We start from the raw sequence: 19,801 nt of genomic DNA, 5'->3' as shown, positions 1-19,801 counted from the left end.
ATTTGAGGAGAAATCGTCAGGTCACTTTGAATGGTGTTCATCTTCCTTGATAGTCTCCCTTGATACACTCAGAATAGTTACTAGTAGGAAAGATAGCTACATCTGCTAAATTCTTTCAGTAACAAATATCTCTAAGGGAAAAAATAAATTATGATGGACTAGAGATGAGAAACACCTTCATAAGAGAAGGGAGGTGAAAATCTCATCTGGTTATTATGTCTTCTTCTACCTTTCAGCAGTCCAGCACTGAAAAGGGAGACTAATCAAAGTTGGACTGAGAGTCATTAGCATTTCTTTTACTATGGATGTAACACATAAAGTGCTTAGCAGAAATAGGCTAAAGTGAAATTTGGCTGAACATTTATTTGTTGGCCTTGTTACACTGGGTGTGGACTCCAGACAAGTGCTGGACACTGTAGTTATGATATTTTCACACCAAACCCGTACAATAAAACTTAGCGATAGATAATCCTAACATTTGCTCTTCTGAGTCCTGGCATGTGCTGAACCAAATTGGATGAGATGATATCATGGTCAGAAGTGTTGGTCTCTACCGTACTGTCAAAATAGTAATTATATTTGCTTTTTAAAATCAGAAACTAGATGTTGGATGTAACAGCTGCCCAAAATCAGCAGTCCCATGTCTCTAGCTCAACTTCTATCTGTCTCAGGATTGCTTAGTAATTGAAAATATGTAATGAAGTCAAATTACCTGGCCATCCATCTCTCTGAACAGAGGCCAGGAAATGAATGGGTGCATTACGCTACATCTCAACTTTCAGATTATTGGAACTTTGGGGGCAATAGATGGTCAAGGCTTCTGGCCTTCAGAAAACAGGTTGTATATAGCCTATTCTACATTTTGGGCATAATTTTAATCTCAGCCAGAATGTATAAAAGGGCATGGAGACAGATTGTAAAGGCTGCTCTACTCTCATCTTCTTTTCTATGGCAATGCTGAACATTTGCTGTTAGGAGGAAAAATCAGCTGTGAGCCTATTGATCCTTAAGGATATTAGGTTTTTGGGCACCTCATTTTTTCCTCTTGTCTTTCACAGAAGATCTGTTTCCGAGACAGGCTGGGAATACAAAGCACTTCACAGTGCTTGAGTGGTTTACCAAGTTGGCATATTGCTCCCAACAATCTTATTTCTCCTTTTAAGAACCTCAGAAGGATGGAAGGCTGAGTCAACCTTGAGCTGGTCAGGATTGTACTCCAGACAGTTGGGAAGAGTCAGCCTGCAATATTGCATTCTAATTAGTGTGCCACCACGGCTCTTCACCATGATGATGATGCAAGAACTATCCCGTTGACAAAATGAGTGACCTTCCTAGTCTAACTTAAAAAAAAAATAAAGGAAGATTTCTTCTGCAGTTTTAAAATATGCCATTAAAAATGTTGGTTCTGCTGTACCTTTTAGAAAGTGGAGGTTGAAAAATAGGAGGGAATTAACCAGACACAACAACATTGTCGATGTCCTATTTGCTCCTATTTTTGTCTTTTTTGAGCAACATTGCATAATAGCTGTCACCAAAAAGGCTCTAGTGAGTTTAAGCTATTTATTACAGAGTCCTGGTATTTCACTGGCACTTAGCTTTCTTAATATGTGCCAACCTGAAAGGTATGGGATTGTCCTTCTCAGATGGAGAGAAATACTATTTTTCAAAAAATCTTTACATTTAGTTCCTCCATTCCTTGTTGTTACAGTGATGACCAAATGCCTTGGGAGCTTGTTGTAAAACCCAGACTTTATCTTTATAGTCTGACCATAGAGAATGCTGTGTCCTTGGAGGCCATTATTTTCAATGCCCAGTTTGGGCATGAAATGACCATTGGTCAAAATTCTTCACTATGTTTTTGAGTAGTTGTTCTTTTCTCAGACAGTGATGGATTTAAATCAGAAGTAGTACTATTGAATGCTTACTTGCTAAAAAACTGCAGTTTTTTTTTTAAGGATGTTCCCTCAAATAAGCCTCTTGCGTGAGGTAGAAAGATGTCATTACCCCTCAGGTAAAACTGTTTCACGGTTGAGTCCCACAACTGATGTTAAGGCTGTAGAGAGGGCAGGATGGAACATCTGTAGTAATAGCACCTTAGATTTCTTAGCTTTCTACCATGTAATACTTTATGAGAAATCAATGTTCTTTATCATTAATAAACCGTCATAATCATCCTTAAAGGCGGGGATAAATAGGGAAAATAAAACATGTAGGAAATTAGATAAATAATATCTGGGTCAACACACTAGGGTGGTTCTGTGCTGGCATGAATTGATCTTTCAAAATATTATGGGCCAGAGGGAAATCTAGCTAAGGTATTACAGAAAACATAAGCACTGTGACTGTAGGAGCCATAGAACCCGCCTGAATAACAGATGTAAAACTTATCCAAAATTACCATGTAATTTTGTCAGCAGATCTGATAAGCAAGTGGCCCTATGTCTCTGTGCTCTTATCAATCAACTTTGATTGAAATAGGTTTTTTTTGCACTCCAGTTATGTGTGCAATTAATTATTCCTACCTTCAGCATCATCTGCGTGGATTGACTGAAACTGAGCTATTCAGCTAACTCACAGTACAGTACCGACTGAACAGGCAGAAACCTGCATTTGAGCCATTTCACAGTTTGTGATACTCTGATGTCATAAATGCCAGAAGGACCTTTAGATCATGTTTAGTTTTGTTTGGGGGCTTGGCATTGTTGATTTTTTTCTTCTTGTTACAGATGTAAAGTTGCTGATACAAAATTACATCTATAAAAAAAAGTATAATTTGCAAAGAACACTTTGGAAACAAATAATATGTAAGGATAAAAGATGAATTTTTAGGTAGATTAAAAAAAAAAAACTTTTCCCAGCTTTACAACGATTAACTGGGCATGATGAAAATTATAAATCAAATATCTGGATAGCTTTAGGTAGTGGACCTAGATCGAAAGGGCCTACCCCTGCCTTTGAACCCTTTCCTCTTACCATGGTTACATGAGATCTCTCACAATGTTTGAAGGCAGAACATCTCCAGCTACATTCCTAGTCCCTATTCCAGTCTTTTTCTTGGTCAGGAGCACCATGACTTGCACAGTTCGCTTAAAACTTGGCTGGCAAGCTCTTCCATCTCTCAGAATGGCAAGAGGGTTAGTCTTGGAGGCTGTATCAGATTTCTGGGTGAGCCTATAGCACCGGGGATAATTGCTGAAGCATTCGAAAGTGTCAGAACAGTTCCTACAGGATCCACGGTGGTCGGTGAAAGCGGTAGAGAATCTCATGGAAGCCCGGCCATCTGGCGTGTGGAAGGATCGAAGGGTGATGACCCTGGACCGGCTGCAACAACAGCAGACTGCACACACTGCCTGGAAGAACGAGAGGTCTTTAGAAAGGAACTTCTGGAAGTTGGGCTTGAAGAGCAGATACACCAGAGGGTTGTAGGTGGCTGAGGACTTGGCACAGACAGCAGACAGGGCAAAGGCCAGGATTGGCACTTTGCTGGCATCGCCGAATGCTGCCCACATAGCAACAATGGCATAGGGGGTCCAAGCAGCCAGAAATCCAATGCACACAGAAACACTGAGCTGGAAAAGAGAAGGAACAACCAAGAGGAAAATCGTAATACGCTCCACGTTTTGCTTCATTTTAAGGTTCTGTAAGGGGATTCCTACATTGCAATAAGACAAGAGTGTGGCTTGATTGGTTTGGGTTAATATGATATGTAAAGCCAGCCAGTTATAATTTATTCAGGAAATCATGGTTAAGTAAGCGATGGCTTACTGTGATTTGTGACTCCAGTCTATAACCCAGCCATCCACAACTCAGCCATTCTTAATTTTGGTTAAACTTATGCAGTAGGATCTAGTTGAATGTTGAGCTTTGTGACATAGCAGTGCAGAAGTCTTACAATCTCTATTGAATATCTTAGGATCAGCAGTACTACAAATAGGTGTTAGTTTTGAATGAATTTAATTCTCAGGATTTCCTCAAACAATATAGGCTACAGTTGTGCAAACAGAGTACTGAGATGATCCTAATGATCCTAAATGTCTCTGTTTCCCAGGCTTCTCTAGAACAAAAAGGTGACGATCATTAAGTATGTTGTCTACATATATCCAACCACATTAGTTATGCTTCAGTCCATTCCAGACAATGGGGAATAATTCTAGTACGCACACAGCCTTTTCTGTGACAAAAAATGGAAGATCATCAACTTCAGATCCATCCTTCCTTCCTTCCTTCCTTCCTTCCTTCCTTCCTTCCTTCCTTCCTTCCTTCCTTCCTTCCTTCCTTCCTTCCTTCCTTCCTAACAGATAACAGATAATCAGAGTTGGAAGGGACCTTGTAGGTCATCTAGTCCAACCCCCCACCCAAGCGGGAGACCCTACACCATTTCTGACAAATGGCAGTCCAATCTCTTCTTGAAAGTCTCCAGTGATGGCGCTCCCACAACTTCCAAGGGCAAGCTGTTCCATTGGTTGATTGTTCTCACTGTCAGAAAGTTTCACCTTGTTTCCAGGTTAAATCTTTCCTTCCTTCCTTCTTTCCCTGCCCACCCCCCTCCCTCATTCAGCTTGGTATGGTCTAAGTTTATGAACATTATCTTTGCAGATAATGTATTGAATGTGAAAAAAGAATAGCTTTCATTTCCTGTGCATGAGATTTTGCTTTGTTTCTTTAAAAGATAAAGTAAAAATCTCCCTAGAATCAAAACCGACTTCTCTGGATTATATGGAGATATCCATATTTTCTTGGCAACAGTACAGAAGTGGTTGCTATCCTTCCAATGTTTCCTATAAAAGCAGGACTGCATCAGAGCTAAGCAATGTTTTGCAACTGAATAGCATCATCATAGCATCATTCTGTACTCAAGAGATCTAGCTGCCGGAAGATAAATAAGTATCTATCACACTTCTGGAGGGAAACTATCTACGGTAGCTCCGAATAATATGCTGCTGGCATGTATATTTAATTAGCCTGTAATTAATGAGTTAATTAATTCAACTGGTGATTTGGTTAGTGCATTCAACCAGATGATAAACAAGCCCTGGAGTTTCTCTTCTCTTTAGATAAGCAGGCTGTGATATGCTGCTGACATACTGCTTGCCGATCAAGAGGGTAAGGTGTGTACACAGTTAAATTAAGTTGTCAAATCATGACAGGCAGCCGTGCAACACGAATGAGCAAATCATCCTGATGTAATAGAACTCTCTCTCTCTCATTTTATCTTTGCCTGCTGCTGTGCCTGCTTCATCATACCACCTCTGTTTTCCAATGGCATTTTCGTGGGGGAAGCATTTTTTTTTTTTAAATCCCCCAAATTGAAGATTCTTCATATGAGGATTCTCAGGGATTCTGGAATAATAAACTATTGGCAAGAAAGGGCGGTAGGTGCATTTAGACCAGCAGCAGGGATGTCACTGAAAGTGGATACCGCAGCTGTATGACTTAGAATAACTTTCTAAGCAGATTGGCACTCTCCTGCTTTCCTCCACTGACAACCCTCTTATGACATTTATGTGCAGACTCGCACTGTAGGCTCTCTTTAGACACCCAGCAATACCAGCATGGACATAACTTATTTGCTGCTGTTGTGGTTTTCTTGATGAAGATCAAACTCTGTTTGAAACAGACAGATGTACAGTTTGGGGGGGGATCCATTGCACCATGCCATCATCGTTTCTTTATGCTTTGTATTTCCCAAGATGCGTTGGCAAGCAGCATTAGTTATTCAAGTAGTGTTTAAAAGGTCTCTCTCTCTCTCTCTCTCTCTCTCTCTCTCTCTCTCTCTCTCACACACACACACACACACACACACACACTTTTAATGACCCTGTAATCCATTGCATTGGGGTAGAATCAAGGCAACTGAATGGGAGCTGCGCATTTACTGGCTGGATGCCCTTCCTGATGCCTATGTGGAGTTCACAGCAGATATTTTCTCTTTGCACCTAAAGAGAGAAATAGCTGCTGCTATGTAGGATCAATCTCACAGCCTCCTGACTGTGAGAGCTCCATCTCTAGGCCATCACATCACTCAAAGAGTGATATATATCTAGGCCACTTAAAAGCTTTGCTTCTTGTTTGCTTACTGACTTTCGACACCACATTTTCTTTTTGCCGGTATTTGACCAGTATCTTTTCTTAAATCATCAAGATATTCCTTGGATACCTTGAAAGGGCCTATACATTTTTGTCATCAACTTTTTAAGCCAAATGATGTCATTGAGGGCAGATTTTCAATCAAAGATACGGTCAATGTTGAAGGATTTACATAAGAAAAGAGATCATTAATTCTATCGTTATTTAATTATTTAATTTTTTTTAACTGTATTATTTATTTAATTTTTCATTCATACATTGAACTGGAACATATAAGTACTCTTTGACTTATTGTACAACCAAAATTGAGACTAGAATTTCCATTGCTAAGCAATGTGATTGCTAAATAAGTTGTGCCTGATTTCATGACATTTTTGTCATGGATGTTAAGCAAATCACTGCAGTCATTAAGCAAACATGGCTTCCCCTATTGGTTGTGCTTGTCAGAAGCCAGCTGGGAAGATTGCAAATTCTGATCACCTGACCTCAAAATGGTGGAGCCATCACAAATACATTATGTGACTATGGGAATGCTGCAATGGTTGTAAACCATTTTTTTAGGGCTGTTGTAACTTTGAATGGCCGCTAAATGAAGGGTTGTAAGTGGAGGACTTCCTGTAAAATAGTTTGTTTCTTTTTGAATCAGAATGCTTTGTGACTCTAAGCTCTGTGGTTTGTAAAACATGGTTCATCATTTAAATATACTATGGGAACTCAGCCAATTGTTGCTTAGATTGTGTTTGAGGAAAACATGATTTATAGCAATGTGTCATGCCCCTGATGGAGACTGACTCTGAAGGAGAGGAGGAACAGCCAACAGGGAGTGGAAGTGTGGCTCCAGAGGTTGTGGAGGAGGCTGGGAAAGGGCAGAGGCCAGCTGAGCAGTCAGAGGAGGATCCAGGCCCATCCCCTCTCCATCCTAGGGCACGCAGGGAGGAGAGGATAAGGGAGAGACATGGTCTACCGGGGAGGAGAGGATCTTGATCCTTTTCATGGGCTGCAGCTGTGACAACTGGATAAGAGGACGGACATGCGTATGGGCGAGTGCTGGAAACAAAGCATGGAAATATCTCTAGTTTATTGTCCCTCTCTGAGTTTGGCGTCCTTCCTAGTGTGTGTTCTGATATCTGTGGATGTCTTCCAGCCCTTATCTTGCCTGGTTTGTATTGTTTTTTACTCTTTATAATTTAAATGGCATTTCCTCCTTCTTGTAACTGCTTGTGTGGGAGTTTTTTTGTCTCAGTGAAGGAATAAAAGGGGATTCACCTGTTTTTTGCGACTATGTTTATTTTGTATCCCACCCTGGTTCATCACAGCAATGTGTATGTGTATGTATATATATACATACCTTGAACCCTTCATAGCAAATCCATAATAACCCAACACTGAAAAAAGGCACTGGGGTAAGCAAGCCCAGATGCCTGTGGCAGAGATAAATGATGTTGTATGCGTCATGACATCATTTTTGCAAATGATGTGAATTATGTATTTTGCATCTGTTATAGATACATATTTTTTGAAGATATAGAAGCCCAGAGCCCGAGTTGGAACTGAGAGACTAACTTTCCACCTTAACACAGTTCTTTCCTCATTTGACGCTTAAATAGTCTTTGTCAGTACATTAAGGTACAATTTCGACATATTTTCCTTCTTGTAGGAAAATATCTCAGAATACAAACCCTAAACTTAAGAGATTTTTCCAAAGATACTGCCTCCATATGGGTACCAGAATCCTATCCCCATTGTGCTTCAATCCTTACCTTGACAATGAGGCTGTGGACACTGTTAGATTTGCTTTTGGGTGACATATGCTGTTTCACTGCTCTTCTGGACACTTTCACCGTCCAAAGGATGAGCGAGTAGGAGATAATTATCAGGATGCACGGAATGATGTAACAGAAGACAAAGAGGGCCATGATGTAGAATTTGGCTTCTCTGGTTGAGGCTTTCCATTTGATGCAGCACGCCGTCCCGTAAGGTTCTAGCCCATAGCTGCCCCAGTCAGCCAAGGGAGCCACTGCGAAGATGAATGCATAAATCCAGACACAGGCTAGCAAGACCCCAGCATATGGCGGAGAAAATTTATTGCCTAAAGAAAGAGAGGGAAGGAGACCGGTCAGAGTTTTTCCCAATAAGGCAATCTGCTTATTCGTTTAGAGGATTCTTTGCCTGAAATGGAAGCAAGAAAATGGATGGAGTAGCATAATCAAAGCTAACAGTCTGAAATGGAAATGGAAATATGTCGATTTTTACTTTTTTTTTTTTTTTTACCTCAGTGAGAATCTGAGGAAATCACATTTTCAACAGTGTTGACTAAAATGTCTTGGGATGGAAGCACTGATAATAGTCAGTCTACTACACTTACGATAGCTATAAAACAGTTTTACGATGCTTTTCTTGATGGTTGTTAAATGAATGAGGGGATCATAAAGCAAATGTGGCTGTTGTAAATTGGATGTAACGGTCAATAAGTGTACCAATGTGTGTGGTTTTTCTCAATATTTCTGCTACCTAAGAAGGCTACATGAGATGACTATAAAAGGGAAACAGCGTTTGTGAAATATTGGTATTTTATAATCTCAACTTCACTATCAAAGCTAACACCATGACTGTATATAATAGTAGGATTTTATTTATTATTTATTTATTTATTTTTGTCAATTGCTTACAAGATAATAGGTATAAGTATACACATAGTTATGAATACATGGATACATATAAGAAAAATAAAAAAATAAAAGAAACAATAGGACAGGGATGGTAGGCATGTTGGTGTGCTTATGCACGCCCCCTACAGGCCTCTTAGAAAAGGAGTGAGGTCAATAGCAGACAGTCTAAGGTTAAAGTTTTGGGGGTTTCGGGAAGAAACCACAGAGTCAGGTAGAGTATTCTAGACATTGACCACTCTGTTGCTGAAGCGTATTTCCTGCAATCAAGTTTAGTGCGATTAACCTTGGGTTTGTATCTATTGTTTGCTCTTGTGTTGTTATGGTTGAAGCTGATGTATTCATTGACAGGTAGGACATTGCAATATATAATTTTATGTACTATACTTAGATCGGACTGAAGGCGGCATAGTTCTAGATTTTCTTGGTCTAGAATTTCGAGTCTGGTGGCATAAGGTATTCTGCAACGAGTAGAGGAGTGGAGAACTCTCCTTGTGAAATATTTCTGGACTTTCTCAACTGTGTTAATATCAGATACGTAATGTGGGTTCCAGACTGATGAGCTGTATTTGAGTATTGGTCTAGCAAATGTTTTGTATGCCCTAGTTATTAGTGTGATATTACCAGAGAAAAAGCTATGTAAGATTAGTTTAACAATTGTTAATGCCTTTTTGGCTATGTAGTTACAGTGGGCTCTAGCACTTAGATCATTAGAGATGAATACTGCAAGGTCCTTGAGAGTTTGGATCATCAACAAGGTCTTGACAAGCCTGTATTTTATTTTCTGATTTTTTTTTGGCCAATATATAGGACAGAGATTTGTTGAGATTTGAAGTTGCCATTTGTTTGACCATTCTGATATATAGTCGAGGTCTTTTTGAAGGGTAGCAGTATTGTCTGTGGTGTTGAATAGCTTTAAATCATCAGCAATGAGAACACAGTTGCTCTTAACATGATCACAGAAGTCATTTATGTAGAGTATGAAAAGAGTTGGTCCTAAAACACTGCCTTGGGGGACACCACTGTTGACAGGTACAGAATTTGATAGGACGCTCCCAATTTTGACCATTTGTTGTCTGTTTGACAGGAATGCTTTTATCTAGTTATGGTCCAGAGATACTGCAAGATTTTAGTTTTAGGAGCAGTTTGTCTTAAATCAAAGGCTTTACAGAAGTCTATGTAGATTGCCTCTATTGCTTTGCCCTGATCAAGTTGTGTAGTCCATATGTTTTGCAGTGTAAGAGTTGCAGATTACATGATAGTTTTTTCCTGAAACCAAATTGTTTATTAGAGAGTAGATTGTTTCTAAGTGGAGGATGATGGATTGGTTAATAATTGATTCCATGACTTTACAGGTGATGCAGCATAAAGAGATTGGTCTGTAATTTTCAACTAGGTTGGGGTCTCCCTTTTCGAAGATGGGGATGACCGTGGCTTGTGACCATAGTTTTGGCAAGGAGCTGGTCCTGAAAGATTTTTCAAAGATTATGCTTAGAGGTTCGGTAATGGCAGTGGATAGCTTTTTAAAGAAGTAGGCACATATTCTGTCCAGTCCAATAGATAGAAATGATTTTAGATTGCGTAGTGCTTTTTCCACGTTGTCTTCTATAAAATCGATATGCATTAGATCATTGTAGTTGTCTGTGGTTCGACTAGGAAATACTGGGCATGATCCATTGCTGTTTACAAATACTGAGCCAAAGAATGTGTTAAAGAGGTTGGCTTTAATAGTGTCATCATTGCAGTCTTTACCATTAGGTGCTTTCAGGGGTGGGATGGACCTTGAGTCTTTTAGTTTGTTGTTTACAAAATTGTAGAAAGCATGGGTGGAATTGGTGCGTAGAAGGTTTTCTTCTTGTTTAATGTGATAATTGGTGCATTCAGTTTTTATCTGGTGACATAAATTTTTGTATTGGCTTTTCAAGTTGGCAACGTGACCAGATTTGTTTTTCCACCAAAGTTATTTCTTTTTGGATTGAAGCTTCCTTATTGTTATGGGTAATTTGTTTTTTCTGGTTTTGGGATGAGAAATCGTTGTTTATAAGATCATAGTTGCCTTTTTTGAAGTTATAATTGGGGACTTCATCATTGTGATGATTTTTGTGTGGACATATGTAGAGACAAAAATCAATCATGTTGTGATCACTGTTGGAAAAGGGTTCTTTAATTTGTATTCTGTAAATTGAATTCAAACTATTGCAGAAGATGAGATCGAGGCAGTTGTTAAGTCTAATGTTGTTGGTTACTAGTTGTTCTAGTCCCAGATTTGTTACTGCATTGTAGAAGGTTACATGTGTGGGTTCAGTTGTACATTCCTTAAGGGTCCAGTTAATATGAGGTAGATTAAAGTCACCAAGAAAGATAAAAGCATGCGGGCAGGATGCTGCCCAGGTTAGTAGTGAATTTAGCTTGTTTGCATGTTCGATGTCATAATCAGGGGCTCTGTAACATAGTAAGAACCTATTTAAGGACAGTTCACAGACGATGGTTTCAGGAATAGCAAGCTCCTGGGTAACTTGGATTTTTTTTTTTTGTGACTGTATGACTGTAACTTTGTTGCTTGTATCCATACGATTTTTTATATTGACTGTTTCCTAGTATGATTTGATTGCTTATTGTACCCTATGACTATTATTAAGTGTCGTACCTTATGATTTTGACTCTTGACGAATGTATCTTTTCTTTAATGTACCCTGAGAGCATTTGCACTAAGACAAATACCTTGTTTGTCCAATCACACTTGGCCAATAAAGAATTCTATTCTATTTTAACCAGTCAGAGCATAGAACAACTCAAAAGAAGTAGTGCAAGATTGGGTGATGTGGAGAGACCTGGCCCATAGAATCGCTAAGAGTTGGACATGACTGGATGGATAACATCAATATTCAATTGAATATGTGGTTCTGGACTTGGAAAGCATGTTTATAATTTGGAATACATGACAGATTGGGGAAAAGTGTCTAGTGAGAGGGAATGTGATGACCCGGGGTGTGACACAAAAATAAAGTCACCAAAGTAGAATAAATTCCCTTTAATGCCTCTAACTTGGCCCCAATGTCCAATTATCCTCAGCTGGATAACAAACTCTTCAAAAACAGTCTATGAAGGGCAGAAATGCAGTCCAAACCCTAAGTAAAGGTGATTAGAAATAAAAAACCAACACAAACCACACTGAAGTAATTAACATGGCAGGCCAGGATGACAAATTGCAGACTTTCAAAGGATAATACAGCACCCACAGTTGGGAGGACACCAAAACCCAGACCAAGATAATGCACACTTTGCTTCCAGCAAGGAGCCATGTGCAAATGCCCCACTTATATCCTGTTCTCCCAGCTGCAACTAATGAAAGGGATCAGGGCCTTCTTCTCTCTCATAAGCCACATTGCTCCCTTCTCTGTTCCTCCCTGAGTGCCCTAGGATGAAGAGGGGATGGCCCTGAGTCTTTCTCTGAATGCCCAGCTGGACTGTGACATTCCCTCGTTTCTTCCACAGCCACCGGATCCACACTCCAACTCCTACTCCCTGTCAGCTGCTCAATCTCTCCCTCAGAATCAAACTCCAACAAGGGCATGACAGGGAATCAACCCTGTGATCTGAGCCACAGCCATGTGACTGGACTATCACAAAGCATGGGGGAGTGGGGAAGGCCAGGCTTTGATTGCAAGGTTGTGAGTGCTGTTTTTATATTTTTGAACTCCGTCCCTGAAGGGGAACATTGCTGTTGCCTTATCTTATTAGAAGCTATTTCAGCCTTTACAATTCCAAACAGTGTCATTATTTAGAGTAACTATGATTATTCTCAGTTTTTGTTTCCCAGATAATTTGATCTCAGAGAATAGTAATATACCAGCTACCAAGGGACAAGAATCAGCTTTTTAGGTTCTGAGATTTACATAGTGCCTGAATGACCTTTTTTCAAAGAACTGCTGGAGATTATTTTTAAAAACACTATTTGCATGCACGGTTGGTCCCTCTGCTTTCTTGCAAAAAGCTATAGCAATTATGACAAACGGCCCTTAACTCGAAATTGCATATTTACATGGACATGTCAAGCTGCACTGGCCAGTATTTTCAAAAGCCCTTTTGACACATTATCTGTAATGTCAGGTTTGATCAAAAGATTTGGATTTGAGAACTGTATTCTCTCTGTATATAAAAGTAACTTCCGTTTACTTGAAGGTGAGTGATTTTATGGATACATCAGTGCCCGCTTTATAAAGCCAAGCGTATATCATATTGATGCTGATTTATCTAATACAATAGAAGCATTATTCATTCTGTCCTGTTTTAGACTTGCTAGCCAGAAGTAAAAAAGTTCTTTGGAATCAATTTGGGATAAGCAGGTAGAATCATAGCATATTTATCAGAAACACCAAAGTTTCTTGGAGCATCCTAACATCCACGTTACAATATCCACAGATATTTGCTTTAATGCTTCTGCTATTCTTTGAATAGTGCAAGATTTGTAATAGTTTTGTGCTATGGACTAACTCCAGTTAAGCAGCAACCATTTTGTCTATGGAGATTCTCAATCATCCAGTTGTCCCAAAGATGCTTTTCAAAACGCAACTTGGTTTTTTTTTCCTTGCTTGGTTTTTTTTCCTTGAAAATGTTTCACTTCTCATCCAAGAAGCTTCTTCAGTTCATGTCCCTATGACTTAATTGTGTAATTTGATAAACAAATTAAATACTAAACATAAAGTCACCAAATAAGGGGTTAATTTAATTAGTTAAATATCTTTGTATGCTCAAAATAAATGCCTCCCTATTAAATGTCTAGCATTCTCCTTCTTGCCTTAATGGATATCTGTGTATCTTTAACATGATATATTGGGGTTGTAACCAGTGGTGTGTTTCAAATATTTTTACCACTGGTTTGGTGGGCGTGGCTTGGTGGGCACACTTTGTGTGTGCGCATGCACTTTGTGCATGCGTGCCCACCAAACACTCAATTTGTGCAGGCACAGAGGTGTTTTGAGTCACCTCCTGCAATCCTGCCCTCTCCCCGGTGCTTCAGCAGCTGCCATGTGACAATTGCTGTACCACGCAAAGCAGCTGTGCTTCAAAAGCAAGACATAAAGGTTAGTGTGTGAGCCAGGCGGATGGGTCGGCCCAACACAGAGTGTCAGAGAGAACCGGTTTGATCTCCGCTGCTCATCACCGCTACCGGCTTGGGAGAACCGGGCTGAACCGGTAGAATACCGCCACTGGTTGTAACTATATTTAGGGCTACTATCCACACTTGCAAAGCCTTAATTCAACCATCACATTGGAAAAATGATATATCATTTTCAGCAGCGTTCCACAATTTGGTGCTTTCCAGATGATTGGTCTACAACTCTACCAATTGATTAAGTGCCATTAACTCAGTGTCAGCTCTTAGTGATCATATGGATAGATTTTCACCAGAGTGATTTGTCCTCAGGAAGGCCTTTTAGATCTCTTAATGATCCATTGATTGCTGTTGTAATTGAATCCATCCACATTGCTGCTAGTTTTTTCTTCTTTTCTTTAGCTTTTCCAAGAATTATAGATTTTTTTCAGGGATCTTTAGGTGATATATCCAAAATATTGCAGTTGGAGCATCATCAATAATGCTTTCCAGGAGAATTCTGGCTTCATTTGTTCAATGATTCATTAGTTTGTTTTCCTGGCTATCCAGGGTAAATGGCTTCTTCAGCACCAAAGTTTAACTCTTTCCTGTTTCTTCAAAGTCTACAGTAGGTCTTGCATTCATAGAATGTCCCAGAAAAAAAAACCTAGTGTTAAATAATTCTATTCTTTGTTGGTACAGATCCATCATTCCAAGGCTTTTATTGAAATCCTACCAGGTGCTAGTCTGAGAGATATTTCTTGACTTTGCTGTTGATGATCAATCCTAAAAAGCAAAGCTATCCACCACCCCAATGTCTGTTGTCAGTTCTGACGATGGTTGATGTATCTATTGTCATTTCTTTAGCCTTCTTTACATTTAATCGTAGTTCTTTTTTTATACTATACTTTTTAATCTTCATTACTAGCCTTCAGACTGGTGTTATCAGCGTAGCACAGATTATTGATGTTTCTTCCTCCAGTTTTAAATCCATGCTCATCTTCTTCCAATCCAGCTTTCCTAGCATATGTTTTGCATATAAATTGCACAAATAGACAGGGAATGTGCAGACGTGTGGTTATTCCTTTGCTAGTTTGGAACAAGTCTATTTCGCCTTGTTTCACAACTCCCTTAGTTATCTTAAATGGTAGTCTGAAGAGTGCAAGATTAGAAGGATGATCTATAGCAGGGGTGTCAAATTCATGGCGGCACCATGTGACTTAGTGGGACTTTTCCCGTTCACTAAACTGGGCGTGGGTGTAGCTGCACGTGATGCATCCAGCCTGCAGGCCAGAAGTTTGATAGCCCTGATCTATAGGCATGCTATTAATTGGTTGAAGCCCTATGTTGGATATACAGAAACTAACTCAACAGCACTTTTGCATGTGGCTGTTGATAAAAATAGGAACATCAACATGATCGCCAACATCCGATGATGGATATGGCACAAGAAGAAGAAGAATTGACTATAATCTACCATGTTAGTTAAGTGCACATTGGAAAATAGATGCTTTGACTCATTGACTCTCACATATGCATTTGTGTATGAGATAAACCCAGGGAGAAAGGTAGATTAGCTCCACCATGATGTTTGTGCATTCAGTGGATATCAGAACTAATTCCCATAAGTTTATGTGCACAAACACTCTTTCTACTAACAGCTCTTTTCTGGAGTGGGTCATGTTGGCATGAAGAACTTACACAGGAGAAGTTTCCCTTCATATGCATGCAAATAGTCAGGCAATTAGTCACATCTCTCTTTCTCTCTCTCCCTCCCTCCCTCCTTCTCCCTCCCTTCCTCCCTCTCTCTCTCCTTATTGCCAATCCACCCCCCAAAAGCAATACTCTTTTTTGCTCGTAATTAAGGAACAGTCTGCACAGTGTGACAGAATTAATCAAGTATAAATCCCAGGCTGAAACAGTTGGAGGACAAGAAGCAAAAAATAAATGTTCAAAGTAGTTGAGGAACTGATTGAAATTATGAAGCAATATCAGCTGCATCATTTAATTTTTTAAGAGAAAAAGTTACCATTTTCAGATTGAAAATCTACTCCTAGATTGCATTTGTAATTGGTAAAGCTCTTTTTTAAAACAAAAAAAATGAGTGGAAGAGAATTTTATTTAAAAATGTTGTGCTAGTTAAAGAATGCAATCAAGTAATTTATTTATATTTAAAAATGTAAAATGTGACAAGAAGAAGCAGAGGCATTGTATTATATCAAAAATCAAACTCCTATAAATTGAAATTTGTTTCATAAGAACTGGTGTATGCCAGATTCCTTTCTACCCTTTTCATCTCCTTCTTAAATCTTAAACACTTTGATTCTTTAAAGACTTAAAACTCCAAAAAAACTCCTGCACTGTTCAAGTCTTCAGACATACATAGGAATAACATTTCTTTGAAACTAAGCAATTTGAGATATGCTGACTTTATTCACTGCCTCATGGGGAAGAGCTGATGTGCATTAGAGGAAAGATAAGCTATTGAAGCCACAACATTATTTCACGGTACTTAGAAGACAAGCCAAAACTGCACAAGGGAGAGAGGCTGGTTGGTGGCTGATGGTTAATAGCTAGAATTGGTCTTCAGCTCTTTCTTCCATTTTTTCCAGTCAACTTTATAATTTGGAAGAATGGGCCTTTAAGTGCCGTCTTGACGGTGTAAATGAAGTTCCTCATGATAGATTTTTAAAAAGAAAGTAAGATGTATATTGTTATAAATAGTGACATAATAGCAATGCAGTATGTTTGTTGTGCAAGCATTTCTCTATTTTTCACTTATTAGAAAACTAGTTTGGGAGTTAGTTGTAGGGAATTGTGCTTATTTGGCTACATTTGTTGTGATTAGCCAGCAGCAGGTGCAGATGGCTGAGGAGAGCAATGACTCTGATGAGGGGCCAGGACCATCAGGGAGTGGACTGCTGCCTTCAGAGATTGTGGGGGCTGGCAGCAGTGATGAGGAGGCTCCCGAGGAGCCTGTGCCAAGTGCACATGCACGAAGGATTACTCGGAGGAAAGAACAATTACAGCAGCACAGGTGACTCAGGAGTAAGGCTGCAAGGTAATGGCTCCTCCCTCAAGAGGATAAAAGCCAGGTTTGAAAAAGCGTTCTTTGCAGACAGCAAAGAAGCTCTTAGCTCAACTGGTGGACATCTTAGTTTGTGAATCTTGCAAATTAGTTCTTATCTCTGGGTTCTTGGCAGCCTTGACAAAAACTTAGCAAGGCTCTTTCTTGTTCGAGATAATTGTTGGAAAGTAACCTTTTATCTGTAAAGGAACAGCATTCATGATTAAACCTTGAAAGGTGGGGGCTGCTGCCTTTGTCTGTATTTGCTCTCTGGGAACCCGGTTGTGTCAGAACAAAATTTGGTTTCACCTCCCAGCCCCTTTATTTCCTAAACTTTTGATAGTGACTGCACTAGATCTTTTTTACTTTGAGGTCTGCGTAGGATTTCTCCAGTTGGCTCAGAATAAGGGAATGGCTGGTCTACAATAATAAAAGGATGAGTGGTTGGAGAGAAGGACAGAAAGGTGCTTCTCCTTGTTCAGCATATTTACTTTAAAACCTGTGTGTCAACTTATAATTTTTCCTTGTAATCTTATCAAATCAATCACTAGGAACTCCAAAATACAGTTGATACGAATCCACATCCTCAAGTCATATTGGAATCCCATGTAATTTTGTTGGCAAGGATTTAGAAGTGGTTCACCCCTGACCTTCAATGCTGGTTTAAAGTCTGATATCTCTTGCTGATCTCCCACTAAGTAATAATCAATCCAGCCATGTTAAGAGCAGGCAGGAGACCCTACACAATTCTGGACAAATGGCTGTCCAATCTCTTCTTGAAAACCTCCAGTGATGGAGCCCACAACTTCTGGAGGCAAGTTCCACTTGTTAATTATTCTCACTGTTAGGAAGTTTCTCCTTAGTTCTAGGCTGCTTCTGTCCTTGGTTAGTTTCCATCCACTGCTTCTTGTTCTGCCTTTTGGTGCTTTGAAGAATAGTTGACACCCTCTTCTAGGATAGAGATGGTTTATATGTAGCTATGATTCATTTAACTATGATTTATTCAATGAACACCTACTAGTTTTTTTTTCTTTCTTTCACACATATCCACTTTTAGGTCTTTCAATATCTTTTATCTAGCCAAGTTTTAAATACTTTATTTAACACAAGCAAGGGCTATAGACATACAAGATTCATTACATTTAAATTATTTATTTTGTGTTTATAGAAAACACTGGATCAGTTACCCTGTTTTTGACTGGAAGAGGGCAATTGACCACAGGAGCATTGTGCTGCAAACTCCATTACTTTTGTAAATGGGTTGCCATGTCACAAACACAAAAGGAGCAGAAGTTACGTTGCATTGGAAAAAATGCTGCTTTTGGCATTTTATCCACCTCTCTGCAGTTTTTGTATACAGAAGTTTTTCTATTTTGTGATGATCTGTATAAAGGCACACCATCTATTCAGTTTAAACTCAATCAACAGAACTTGTTCTGATTCAATCAGGTTTTCCATTCCTGTTAGAAATGTATCCAAAATACATTGATGCACATTAATGAGAATAAATAAATCTTGTATCACACGTAGCATAGGATGGATGCCAGCCAATGCAGGGATTTGTCAACTAAAGTCTGATGCTGTTCACAGCCTGATTTGGAAGAAATGTATCGGACATAATTCCCAGAGTTTGACTGCAAATTAAGTCAGTTTCCTCTATCTGGGTTATAGTTTTCTTTCAATCCATTTATTCCAAAGATTATATATGTTGCTTAGTTTGTCTACCTAAAGAACGTGTGCATTAAGTCTTGCCAAAGGATACAAGTACATTTTGATTTCCTTCCCTTCCCTTTCAGTGATTGGTACACTTTCTGGTTGGTGAATAATGTGAGAAGAGTGATATTGATGAAAGCTGCTACATGGGCCAATTTTTCCACTGAATTACTGTCCAGAGAAATTAGCACTGGCTGACCCTTGTAGGAGAATTGCTTAGGTTTTTAGATTCTGTGAATCTCCCATCAAAACGTTTTTTTTTAATATGAGCAATTTTGGATTTTCCCTTCATCATCATAAACACGAAATACTTTCTTCTAGTGATGTAACAGTGCTGGAAAGAGATCAAGGTTGACGGGAAAGAAGAAAAACTATAAGATACTCCAAGGTTTGGCAGGGGTGAAAAATAAGTTGCCTCTTCCATCAGATCCTTAGAATTGACAGGTTAAATGCAAAAGAGCCTGAGGTCTAAGCTACATATGTAAATGAAATGGGAAAATTGGAAGCTGCTGGATTTTTTCTTTTTTTATGCCAATTATTGCTATTTCAAAGGCTTGACGAATAGACAGTCTAATGGAAAGATCTCCAAAGGGAGATATCACCAAGAGAACTATGACTGTAAGATTATGGTATCTCTGAATAAGAATCTTATGGTATCTCTGGACACCTGCATAACTAGATAAAAGCATTCCTGTCAAACAGACAACAAATGGTCAAAATTGGGAGCGTCCTATCAAATTCTGTACCTGTCAACAGTGGTGTCCCCCAAGGCAGTGTTTTAGGACCAACTCTTTTCATACTCTACATAAATGACTTCTGTGATCATGTTAAGAGCAACTGTGTTCTCATTGCTGATGATTTAAAGCTATTCAACACCACAGACAATACTGCTACCCTTCAAAAAGACCTCGACTATATATCAGAATGGTCAAACAAATGGCAACTTCAAATCTCAACAAATAAATGCTCTGCCTTACATATTGGCAAAAAAATAAATAAATCTGAAAATAAAATACAAGCTGAATAGTCAAGACCTTGTTGATGATCCAAACTCTGTAAAGGACCTTGGAATACTCATCTCTAATGATCTAAGTGCTAGAGCCCACTGTAACTGCATAACCAAAAAGGCATTAAGAGTTGTTAACCTAATCCTGTGTAGCGTTTTCTCCAGTA

General features: G+C 39.2%; 1 protein-coding gene across 1 annotated transcript in view; it reads right to left on the bottom strand.

Annotated features, from left to right (window-relative positions):
- Positions 1-1,391: 1,391 nt before the first annotated feature.
- The window catches only part of LOC113434236 (opsin-5-like), a 31,327-nt gene continuing 12,917 nt past the window's right edge, over positions 1,392-19,801 (bottom strand). Inside the window, exons 4-5 of the mRNA XM_026697302.2 lie at positions 7,848-8,176; positions 1,392-3,569 (exon numbers count right to left, since the gene is read on the bottom strand). Of these exons, the coding sequence (XP_026553087.1) occupies positions 2,979-3,569; positions 7,848-8,176 (920 nt within the window). The 3' untranslated portion in view covers positions 1,392-2,978. The remainder of the gene's footprint in view (positions 3,570-7,847; positions 8,177-19,801) is intronic.

This window comes from Pseudonaja textilis, chromosome 3, assembly GCF_049901715.1.
Source record: "Pseudonaja textilis isolate UNSWEBS1 chromosome 3, rPseTex1.2, whole genome shotgun sequence".
Taxonomy (NCBI): domain Eukaryota; kingdom Metazoa; phylum Chordata; class Lepidosauria; order Squamata; family Elapidae; genus Pseudonaja; species Pseudonaja textilis.
Note: the sequence above shows the minus strand (reverse complement) of the source record. Positions and strands in the feature narration are given on the sequence as shown.